Below are 12,535 nucleotides of genomic sequence, written 5' to 3'. Positions count from 1 at the left end.
GGCCAATCAGAACGTGAGTTGCGTCTTAGTGGGGGCGTGAAGCTTTTGGGGTAAAGGATAAGGGGTCTGAGATGCTGAACTGCTGAACTACACCCCCCTTCCGGGAATTCTTTCTATATAAAGGCAGAAAAGTTGACCTCATTTGGGATGATGCACTGCAATACGACTCTTTTTGTCCGCACGGCTGCTGATTTACTTCCTGTCTCGGTGGACAGTGCTGCCGGAAACTTCTACTCCGGGCGGGAAGTCTGTAACTGCCAAACAGCAACTGTGCTAGCAAAACAATAAATCCTCTTTCTAGAGGGGACAAATCTGACAAGCCCGCCATTTGCAGTGAGATGTGAATGGACATGTGCGAGGGGGGTAGGACACGTTGTAGATGTGCATTAAAATACAGATTTGCTTGTCTAAAACAGTTGTCAATGTCAGTATCAATACTTCTTTTGAAACATCCCATTCTGAAATACAGAAACAACTGTTCATATTGGAGAGATAAAGAGATTAACTGTTCTCCGAGATGACCATCACTGCTGAACATGATGACCTTATTATAAGATGTCCAGGAAGGCTCGTATGGGCAACAGGTTAACATCTACCATCTACAGTCTGGGAGTGTTTAAAAGTATCAGATTCAACGCATCAGATTTCTTCTTGCTGTCGACAGTCAGACTGGGTGGGAGAAGAGGTCAGAGGTCACCCGCCCACCTCAAAGGATGACGATGTCAGAGCGAGCTCCTAGGAGATGGGAATGGCAGCCTGGATCTAGTCAACTGATTGAGTTGTCAACGTTTGTTTCAGAGCTTTGTAAGGAGTTCCAAGTATAGGATAGGATAAAAATAATGCGTTCGCCTAGAGGGACTGAAGTTTTGGATAAGATTAGCATTTATGGAGCAAATTATCGAGGTGTCGGGAACAGCTGCACTAAAGTGCTCCATCCTAAACAAACACCGGAGTTGAGATGCAAGCAATTATTGCCAATATAACAATTAAAATACACACCTATTTAAAGTGTTTTACACAACCCAGGCTCATTCTGAGAACGTAGTCCCGGGGACGTTTCTGGAGACCGCGAAATACGTAGCCGGGGGTACGTACGGCTGAATTTAATTTTTTTAAGCGAACGCTGCGGGGCGGTGTGACGCCGTTCCCTTCGGCGCTTGCCGGCCGGCCAGCCGGCCGCTCGACTCCGTGTGGAGGGCTTTACCGCTGCAACCAGTTTGTCCGTTTAGCTCTTCGTGTACTCTGGCGGACTCGAGGCGCAGAGAGGGGCTGACCACGACGACCGGGTTCGAGTCCGGGGAAGAGCGGTTCCAGAAATCAGGTAAGAAAACAAAAACAAAATCCAAAAAATGAAGCGAACAAGTTCGTCACAGGGTGAGAATGTGGTCAAAATCCGAAAACGTGGTAAAAAAATCGGACGAGGGCTTTTCTTTTTCTGGACAGCTTTTGTGAATCGTCGTTGGTTGGGTTTAGGGACGGAGGAGGGTGGGTCAGCCAATTGGCCGGTCGCACGGTCAATCATTCTGTCATCCAGGCAGACAGGCGGAAGGTCGTTCGACAGCGGCCTCTAGCGGGTTTACGCGAGAACGGCGCGGGAAAAAGCGCGCACAGCGGCCTCTCGCGGACTCGCGAAAACAAAAACTGCACAAATACGTACCTCCCGGGACATATTTCGCGGTCTCCAGAAACGTCCCCGGGACTACGTTCTCAGAATGAGCCTGGGTTGGTTTTACAGGGCTTTGATCAAATGATGTCATGATCAAATAACCCAATCATTATTTGATGGCCCATTAATGCCCATTAACTGCTTCCAACGCAGATAACGTGTGTGAAATAGTGTCCTAATAATAGTGAAATAGTGTCCTTATAACCCAATTTGTCAATTAGTCATCGTGAAGCACTGTAAGTTACTTTAGAAAAATAATGAATTCTTAATTACACCAACAAAATTGTTTTTAAATGACTTTTTTTAATTACTATATATGAAAAGTATCACAGTTACTTAAGGTATTCACATAAACCTGAATGCAAAATCAAATCAATGGCATCATATTTTTTAACATGGTTTAACTATTGAATTGTTTCTTAAGCATATGTAATTGTCAGACAATAAAAAAACTTTAGAGTTTTAGTTGAAGCTTTTAGTTTTAAACTTTTTAGTACAAATTTAGTTATTATGCAAAATATGCGAATAACAAAAATAATTGCATATACAATTACGCTGCATTTAAACATTATATTGCCATGAACTAATTTCTGTGAACTAATTTTCTCACGAATACGCAGCTGTCTTTCTTGATAAATGTTGTTCTTTAGTTGAAAAATACAGGTATTCTGCAAAATATATATTAATCTGCTTTGTTGAGTTGATTTATAAAACTACTGAACTTATAGTTTTTAGGGCAAGTATATTGTAAGTAACTGTAATTAAAATACCTGAAAAAGATGTTCAGAAGGTAATTTACTGTACTGTAATTTATTACAGTAAATATTTACTTTGTAACTAATTACACATAGGGCGTCATGGAGGCGCAGTGGTTAGCACGATCGCCTCACAGCAAGAAGGTCACTGATTCGAGCCCGAGACTGGCTCAGTTGGCATTTCTGTGCAGAGTTTGCTCTCCCCGGAGTCACATGGGTTTCACCCAGGTGCTTTGGTTTCCCCACAGTCCAAAGACATGTGGTATAGGTGAATTGAATAAGCTAAATTAATCGTAGTGTATGTGTGTGAATGCAAGAGTGTATGGGTGTTTCCCAGTGTTGGGAAGGGCATCCACTGCGTAAAACATGCTGGATAAGTTGGTGGTTTATTCTGCTGTGGCGACCCCTGATGAATAAAGGGACTAAGCCGAAAAGAAAATGAATTAATTAATTCATTAATAATTATACCCAAACAAATGGCAGACAAATGACAGAGACAGTTTGTTCAATCCATCAGTTGTTGACTCAATGGAGGCAAAACGTATGAGTATCAGCATGAAAGGAGCAGAACTAAAGGGAATGTGACTAAAGGGACTTTTAGCCAATAATTTACACAACAGCACTTTGAGTGCATGAAAATTCAGATCAATTTGACACTGTCAAGAAATGAAAGATCTTCAAAAAGAAACTGGTAAATTCCTGACAGCAGAAATGCATTGTATTATTTTACAAACCACAAGACTACTTGTGCACTATGATTCACAATTAATCATCCATACAAAAGAACAGTATCGTCATCATCTGACATTATTCTGAAAAAAAAAACAATAACAATCAAGCAAAAAATGGAATAGAAAAGAAAGTACGCCAGTAAGAAACACCCTGAGGCAGAGTGCTGGAGATTGGCCATGGGCTGCTTTTCACATGGAGCTCAAAGGTCTTGTTAAAACACTGGTGCTAAACTGCTGTCACAATGCTATGTCCTCCCTTTGTCCGCACACTATTGTGTACCAGATATGCAAACAGGGGAAAAACATCCCATTGTGAGAACCCATTCTGGATCAAAGATAAACCTCGGCCTGTCAAAACATACATTTACACTCACTAACTACTACAGACCACAAAAGTGCCCATTAACATCAGTCAGCGGTCTCTTATCATATCAGAGTTTTGTCAGAGAAGTGCAAAACTACAGCACAATTAAATAAGCTTCAAGTTCAGCAGTATAATGACGTACCATCAATGAAAAACAGCATCAAGTGTCCAATGGCATACCCGTGTTCAGCTTCTAAATGGCGAACTCAGAGACCCACAGTGAGCCATCAATACTTCATACAGCTGATCAAAGCTTGGTAGTGTGTTACATCAAACAACATACACACACACAGCAAGTCTTTCAACCACAGCTTTTCATCTATTTACACTTCAGCATCTGTGTCATAATCAAGCCCAGGGTGGAAAAAGAGGTTAGGCTATATTTTTATTTAATTAATTTAATTAATTCGTACATCTGTAAGCCTGTGCTAAACAGATGCGAGCACCAGCAAATGCAACATGTGTACGCAACTCACATGACGTGACTTCAGAGCCTCTAACCACAGTAAAGGTTTTGTGGGATATCAAAGAGGGTTCTGGTGGTTTCCTGTGACCATCAGCCGATATTAAGCTGCTTTGTATACAACACTGGCGAATTAGACCAGATTCATTGACTGTATCATTCAATTCTGATTCCTGAGTACTCTCATAACAATAAAAATGTTAAAATAATACTGATACAAATCATGAAGAAAGAATTAAAGACTATATCAAATATCCAATCCAATCAAATTTACAATGGTGACTTTATATAAGTGTAGCGGAGGCCAGCTAGCGAAGTGCTATGCAGGTAAGCCTCACTCCTCTGACCTCTAAAGGTGCTCTAGCAACATACGCTAAGATGCCATGGTCTTTAGCCTCCTTGTTAGAGCAACCGACTCCCATGCAAAAAATAGCCGGTTCAATCGTAGTTCAGCATGGGTAGGGTGCAGTAAGACCGGCGGGTTACACATGGGGGCTTGTCCGGTATGGGAGTGAGGTTTAGGTAAAAGTATGTATAGATAGAAATAACGTTACACGCAAGTAAATGTCTACTAAAATGTTTCAAATAACTTTTGTGAAAACGTTTTGACAAATTTTGGGTGAAATATGCCGTTTCTATTTAATATAAAATAATTAATACATTTATTGATGATGGTTTTCAATATGGCTGCACAATATGGGACAAACTTGCATTGCGATATTTTCATTTTCTGTGATTTGTATTGCGATATTTCAGCAGATAACTTAATTAACTCTATTTGGAAAGAATTCATGCTTACATTGTCACAGGCCATAAAACACACACAATTAAACTTTCACTTTTTATGGTTAAACTGAAATGACAGGGCTTCACGGTGGCGCAGTGGGTAGCACGATCGCCTCACAGCAAGAAGGTCGCTGGTTCGAAAATCTGCTGGGCCAGTTGGCATTCCTGATTGGAGTTTGCATGTTCTCCTCGTGATAGTTTGGGTTCCAAAGTCCAAAGACATGCGCTATAAGTAAATTGGGTAAGCTAAATTGTCCATAGTGTATGTGTGTAAATGAGTGTGTGTGGATGTTTCCCAGTGATGGGTTGCAGCTGGAAGGGCATCCGCTGCGTAAAACATATGCTGGATAAGTTGGCGGTTCATTCCACTGTAGCGACCTCAGATTAATAAAGGGACTAAGCCAAAAAAAAAATGAATGAATGAAATGAGAGGTCAACTATAATCCTGACTGGATATTGCAGATCCTGTGATGTAACTATTGAGATATCGATGCTGAAACGATATATTGTCCAGCTCTAGTTTTCAATTTTAAGCCCCATCTATTGAATTGCCAATACGGTCACAAAGCATTCTCATGATGTTGTCTAACCCAATATTTTGATTATATTTAAAAATAGCAGCCATTTCTTCAGGAGTTCATATTCTTTAAACGAAAGAAATTATCTGAAAATTCCCCCCAAAAATTAATAATTACAGTCATGACTTCATAACAACACATAGTACATTCTTAAATCTGGCAACATATATTTATCAAAAAAGTTTTTTTTCCATTATTTGTACAACTGAGTGCAAATAGCATAGTTTTGTCATATTCACACATTCGTTCATTTTTGAACAGTGACATTGTCTCTATTCACCTTATTTTTTGCATAAAAGTGGGCGCAGCAATTTGAATGTTTTTAGCTCGACACTTCCAGTCTCATTCACTTCCATTTATTTCTAGACGTCAGAAACAGCTCGTTATGCTGCTTGATGTTGCAATATTTTCTTCTTATATATAGTCATGCAAACACTTGTTTGTAGATCAAGTAGTATGACCGTTTTCTGACGTTTATTATTCAGTAATTTCTTCCATAGGCAACTGAATTGGAAGTTCTAAAACAATCTGGAAAACAAGCACACTTCCGCATTGAAGAATAAGGTCAATAATGCTACTATGAATATTCAATTCTATCAAAACAACATTACCACTATATAATTGACTGAGATCAATATTGTACTTTGATAGTCATTGGTGGCTAATTTGATTTGTCTATTTATAATTTGCTAAGTATACTTTTCTGCATTTATTATTATTAATGAGAAATGTTTAAATGTGCGAATATAAAACCAATTTTTCCTCAATAAAAATAAAAGCACAAAAATAATTAACCCTTTTACTGGTCAACCAAGAAAATTGGATTGCATTTCTTTACTTCTAATGTTACTAGTTAACACACTCAATGCTTTTTTTAACACATCCCATAATTTCTAAAATATTAACCTCTACCAAATGGTTGATATGTCGGTTTATGGTAAAAGTACCAGAATTAATACATACACTATGAAAAATCTGAAAAAATCAAGCGTAAGATCAATTTATTTAAAAGCATAATCAAACATTTTAAATTGAACACTAAATCATCTTTATTTTTTGAAGTATGCCATAAAATATTTCTTTACAATAAAACCAAAATCAAGTGTAGTAGTGCAACAGGATTAAGTTTTTAGTTTTTTTTTTTTTTGTAACCCAACAATGCTGTGTGTGTAAACCATTATTTAAAAGACTTTAACAGTGATTATTTAAAACAGTCAAAATAGGGTCAACCATTTGCTAGAGCAGGCAGTTAAAGGGTTAATGAAAATTTTACCATTGTGATGTAATTAAACAAAGCAAGTAAAATGTGGATAAAGACTCACCTTGATGATGCTTTGTTATTTTTTTAACTAATATATAACAGTGCTTATTAAAAGTTTAAAAACATTTGGGAAAGCTCAAAATAGAACTACAATCCACTAATCATCTCTGACTAACTCAAAAAATGTAAATATTGCTATTCCTAGAACTAATCACAGATGTTTTAAAACCTGTGTAGTTCCATGTTTAAGATTAGTGAACAGTGATGTAAGGTTAGTTTATCTTTTTCATGTATCAGATGAGATCAGTCTGAGATTACAGTAAGAGTAAAACTAGTCTAAACAGCCAATAACCCCATTGAGGTCATGTTGCTTTTATATTTACACATTAGTTCATTTAAGGGTCCCTATGTTGTTTACCATGCTAATTTGAATACTGGGTCTGAAATAGCTTTTAAGGATGACTTCAAAACAACATTGGCACTATTTGATTGACTGTAAACAATGTTGTACTTTGATAGTCATTGGCTGTTAACATGATTTCCCCATTTAGAATTTGAAACAATACTTATATTAAGGAAAAAGTCAGAATGTGCGAATATAAAACCAACTTTACCTCAAAAATACCCCTTGGGTTCTAGCAGCAAGTCATGTTTACAGGGAAGTCAATTCAAATCAAATAGACACAATCGAAAAAACGGGCCTCTGGCAGTGGCTGGTTTAATGACAAGACTGGGCAATCGACCGCAAAAAAACATATGACTGAACTTACACGAGTCAAGAGGGAAAAAAATCACTTCATTCACAAAATCTACAACTTTCTCTCACAGAGACGTATCGGCGACTTACATACCAAATCACGCTTTTTTGAAGTTTAACGTCAAGTTATAGCTGATTTACTGAGCTAAGACTGGTTAAGTGGCTAACGTTAACGTTCAACTTTCCGCGCTATCCCACCATGTCAAAACTGACTTAATTTTCTTTTAGAAATGATTCAAACTTACCTAGTCCCGGCCATTTCTCCTCACATTGTAGTGTGAACCCACAAAAGTGTAAAAAAGTCAGAGTAGAGATGGTAAAACTTTATCTCCACGTTGTGTCGGACGTCCTGCGCGAGGTCTTCGTGATGTGTTCAGAGCTCTGAATGCTCGCGCGCCACTGCTGCTGCCGCGTGCACGTGAACGCGCAGGGGTGTCTCGTGGCCACCAGTCCCCTCTCTCCCTCTGCTCTCTCCCTCTCTCCCTCTCTCGTTCTCTCCACCCCTTCACACAAATAGTCACTCTTGTCCCATACTTTCTAAACGTGACGTCCTAAAAGCTGAGTAAAACAAACATTTCCTGTTCAAAGGTTTTTTTGATGGTTCATATCACGCGACAGGTGCAGGTTCAGGTGGATATGGATTCATATATTTGATTGCCTGAAGGGATTTATATCGGAATATATAGAAAGCGCCACCTGCTGGCGAAATAGGCAATTGGTATTATAAGAGGAGCGTAATCTTGAATGTTGTTCTGCTTAGCTGGTTTAAATGGTATTCCAGTCTGATAAAGATTTGTTCAGGTTGATTTACTAAATATTGTCTAAAAATCTTTTTTTTGTTGTTGTTTTTATCATTTTTCATGGTGACAGGCTACAAAAAGAAGGTAAGAGACTTGTACCAACAGATATCTACTTTATGAGCAAAATAAAGTCATAAATGTTACATTTAATTTTTGTTTTGTTAAACTTTTATAGAATAAAATAAGTATAAAAACTTACCTATGGTAAATACAGTGTACATATACTTACCGGTCACTTTATAAGGTACACCTGTCCAAATGCTAGTTGACACAAAATTCTTATCAGACAATCACATGGCAGCAACTCAAGGCATTTAGGCATGTAGACATGGTCAAGATGATCTGCTGCAGCTCAAACTGAGCATCAGAATGGGGAAGAAAGGTGATTTAAGTGACTTTGAACATGACATGGTGGTTGGTGCCAGACAGGCTGGTCTGAATATTTCAGAAACTGCTGATCTGCTGGGATTTTCAAGCACAGCTATCTCTGGGGTTCACAGAGAAGGATGCAAAAAAGAGAAAATATCAAGTGAGCGGCAGTTCTGTAGGTGCAAAAGCCTTGTTGATGCCAAGTGACAGAGGAGAATGGTCAGACTGGTTCGAGTTGATAGAACGACAAAATAAAATCAAATAACCACTCGTTACAATCAAGGTATGCAGTAGAGGATCTCTGAACACACAACACTTCCAACTTCCTCTAGTCAGCTAACATCAGGAAACTGAGGCTCATCAAAATTGGACAACAGAAGATTGGAAAAGCGTTGCCTGGTCTGATGAGTTTTGATTTCTGCTGCAACATTCGCATAGTAGGGTCAGAATTTGGCGTCAACAATATGAAAGAATGGATCCAGGAGAGATTTGGAACGTGAGATTCGCATCATGGATGTGCAGCAATCTACAAATCTGCAGCAACTGCGTGATGCTATCATGTCAATATGGACCAAAATCTCTGAGGAATTTTCCAGTACCTTGTTAAATCTATGAAACAAAGGATTAAAGCAGTTCTGAAGGCAAAGGGGGTCCAACCTGGTACTAGTAATGTGTACCTAATAAAGTGGCCTGTGAGTGTATATTAGTTACACATTAATTCAGGGCTTCATTACATACATATTTATTCCACCACAAGTAATGGTAATTTTATTGTTAGAAAAAAATATATATACTGATGGGGATTATGGAAGAATTGGTATCCATGTGTATTTAACATTTTTATTCAACAACTACTACACCTTCATTGTTTTCCACATTTCAAGGCAAAGGAAAACAGCAAAAATGACAGAACTGGCTTGTGATGACAACTACACAGATATCCGAAATTTCATAACTATTAATAACACGTCATTACTCAAACACTGTTTAGTATGTTACTCATAAGTGCATTCAGATAAACGTCAAACCTTTGTTAGACTGAGGGTATTTCTGAGACCGCTCTCCTTACTCCCGTTTGTTCAGCCTGGCAAAAATACAGTAATATTTACATTAATTGCACATACATTCAAAATACATACTATGCAGCATTCAGTTCCAACTGTTACCTTACAGTAGCACCATGTTTCAGAAAGCAACATGAACAGAATCAAATACTGTTGTTGCAGATGACACTAACATCATACACTACAGCACAATGTGTGTAAAGTATCATGACGTTTCCTTGGAATATTCACTTTGAGAGTAATATTACAGTATCCACAGCAGCAGAGAGGTCAGGGCACAGAGCAGCCCTGTTTGTAACACAGTATCAGAGTCCCACATCACAGTCTTACAGGAATAATAAAGGAAAAAGTCTGATGATGAGCCATATGAGTGTTCTTGTCTTGTGAGAGTCGTGAAGTTGATCAATCTTAGCCACAAAATGTTAGGTGCTTGGTCGAATAGAGAGTGGCCCATTTAAAAAAAAGGCCCATTCATTAAAAAAAAATCCATGAGAGAAAAGGTCATTAAAAAGTTCACGAATAAAGTAGTGGGTCAAAAAAATGTGACTAGAAAAGGTTTGATTTTGAGAGAAAATGAGATGACCGTGCTGATCCACACTTGATTATAGCTGGACGTTTGAAGAGTTTATGCTGTCCTCGGGTCAGGAGTTCATCGGTTCACATTCCTCACCTCTGCACATCCTTCACAGCGGATAGCAGAGACCAGTCTAACCTACCCATCCTTCCCAAATCTGGCCCCTGGGTAAACAGACAAGAAAATCTCAGTGCAAATCTGATTTTGCTGCATGTGTGATTTGAATCCAGTCTTATTTAGCAAGTGTGAATGGTAACAGAATGTGAAATACTAGTTTTTACAAATCCATTTAAGCTACATGAGCTAGGCAAAACAACTCAATAGTGTATCCAACCAAAATATGATCCAACCTGATATAAAGGATTCAGTTTACACACTGGATCCACATCTATTTCCTGTACTTGATATCTATATGGGTTTGTATGACAAACTTATTTCTAGAGACATGTTTTCTACAAACATTGATAAGCTTTGCAAGATGTGAGAATGTCACAGGCCCCTCCCCCTACAAAAATCTCGAATCTGATTGGCTGATAGCAGTGCGATATTCCGCAATATCAGAACTACAGCCTCCTCACCCTTCTGTATTTCTCCATCCACATAGTGACAGCAGATCAATAAACTCACTACAGTTTGACAAATATTGCAGCTGTTGGACAACATAATGTACTTTTGAGGCTTTTTTATTCAAGAATGTAGTTGTTTAGAATGCAACTATGCAGTTTATTTATAAGAATAGTGCCTATTTTAAATATTCATAATTTCTGAGATACAGCGCCATCCACAAGATGGCGACAGAGACTGTATAATAAGCCCTTAGAGGAGAAAACCCCAGCGTAATTTTAAACTACAGCTGATTAAATCATTATAAATCTGGTAAGTGACATTCTAAGTTGATCTCTCTCTTTTGTATGTTGTGCTATATTTATACCATAGTAATTGTAGTGTATTGAGTGTGAGATGGTGACTCACATATCAGGAATGTATGTATTTCGTGCCATTCTGTGTATAACCCTGAGTTACTTTTTGTTTGGTCATCTGTTTGTTTCTATTGAGTCTCCTGTTTTCTGTTTACTGCAGACTAGTTCAGTAAAAAGAAAGCAAGAAGAAATGCTTGCATGTGTTTAGCGTTTTTCCTTATCGCAAACACAACAGTAATCTGGTAGCTTTTTCGCTGCTTTGGCTTTTTCAGGGTTAATTATTGTGATCACCCAATTGCAACAGAGAAATACTGGGAAATGTCACAAGAAAGATGGCAGTTCATGTCGTTCAGCCTTATAATCTTAAAATGTGAGCAAAATCACCTGTTTTGTCACCCCTTTAGGCATTACGCTAGAGAATCATTCAAATACTAGCTCTGACGTTTGGGAAGTAGCAACGATTTCTGCTGGTGGAGGAAAGTAGTTCCTCATAAAAAGGTTTTTTGGACTCTCCGTGTTTAATTTTCTTTTTTATATTCACGATTATGTCGTCGAACTGTTGTATAAACGCAATATCACACTTGTAGCAGTGCAATATGGCTGTATATCGCCACAGGTGGAACTCTAAGGCACCAACACTTACCTCCCACCAGTGCCAATGTACAGCCACATCGCACTGCTAAGAGTATATATAGTATATAGTATATATATATTTGGTGTTTAACATCCAGATTTAAAAATATTAATGTCTAACCAAACTTAGTGTCAAACAGTAACCAAAAATCTGAAAATTTAACAAATTTTAAAAACTTTCAAATTAGACAAGCAAAGTCTGAATAAAACTATAAAACACATAAATGTAGCTTGAAACAGATTTCTACAAATTTTATTTACTTTTTTTTTTTTACATTTACACTTGCTGAATATGAATGAATTTCAATTGGTTATGCATAAATATTAAATTTAATCTGATAGCCTGAACAAGTCTATACACTGTTTCAAAGCCTCTAATCAAATCACGTTTCTGGAAACATGGTTCCATTTTAAATACACTGGTTGGATTTTGCATTGATTTTTTCGCTGGTTAATCATGAAATTTTATTTTATTAACACAAATGTGTTTGATCATGTTAAGAATTTTAAATGTGTATATTTAGCACAAATATGCATAGTTTTACTCTCAAGAGAAAAGGTATTCTGTTGTTGCCACTGGGAGGGTATAATTTCAAAAGGTACACTTTTGTACTTACTGGTCCTGTGAAGTGCTTTCAAATATGCCTTTTTATTCGATGTTTGACTTAATCTCAACCAAAACACGAAGAGAGAGTGGGACATAGTGTAGCCCCTCCCCTTTTCAAAAAACAACTAATAGCGTTTTGTTTTATCACTGCTCTGCCAATGAGAGAGGTTGAGCACAATCGCATCAGATGAAAAGGAAATGAGAATC

The 12,535-nt window shown here is 37.9% G+C and overlaps 2 protein-coding genes across 2 annotated transcripts in view; both read right to left on the bottom strand.

Moving 5' to 3' along the window:
• The window catches only part of arhgap46a (Rho GTPase activating protein 46a), a 49,221-nt gene extending 41,442 nt beyond the window's left edge, over positions 1-7,779 (bottom strand). Inside the window, exon 1 of the mRNA XM_056467753.1 lies at positions 7,607-7,779. Within this exon, the coding sequence (XP_056323728.1) occupies positions 7,607-7,620 (14 nt within the window). The 5' untranslated portion in view covers positions 7,621-7,779. The remainder of the gene's footprint in view (positions 1-7,606) is intronic.
• A 1,577-nt stretch (positions 7,780-9,356) lies between these two features.
• The window catches only part of sulf2a (sulfatase 2a), a 68,567-nt gene continuing 65,388 nt past the window's right edge, over positions 9,357-12,535 (bottom strand). Inside the window, exon 21 of the mRNA XM_056468564.1 lies at positions 9,357-10,332. Coding sequence (XP_056324539.1) covers positions 10,302-10,332 — 31 coding nt within the window. The 3' untranslated portion in view covers positions 9,357-10,301. The remainder of the gene's footprint in view (positions 10,333-12,535) is intronic.

The sequence above is a fragment of the Danio aesculapii genome, chromosome 11 (assembly GCF_903798145.1).
Source record: "Danio aesculapii chromosome 11, fDanAes4.1, whole genome shotgun sequence".
Lineage (NCBI taxonomy): Eukaryota > Metazoa > Chordata > Actinopteri > Cypriniformes > Danionidae > Danio > Danio aesculapii.
This window is presented reverse-complemented; position numbering and strand designations above follow the sequence as displayed.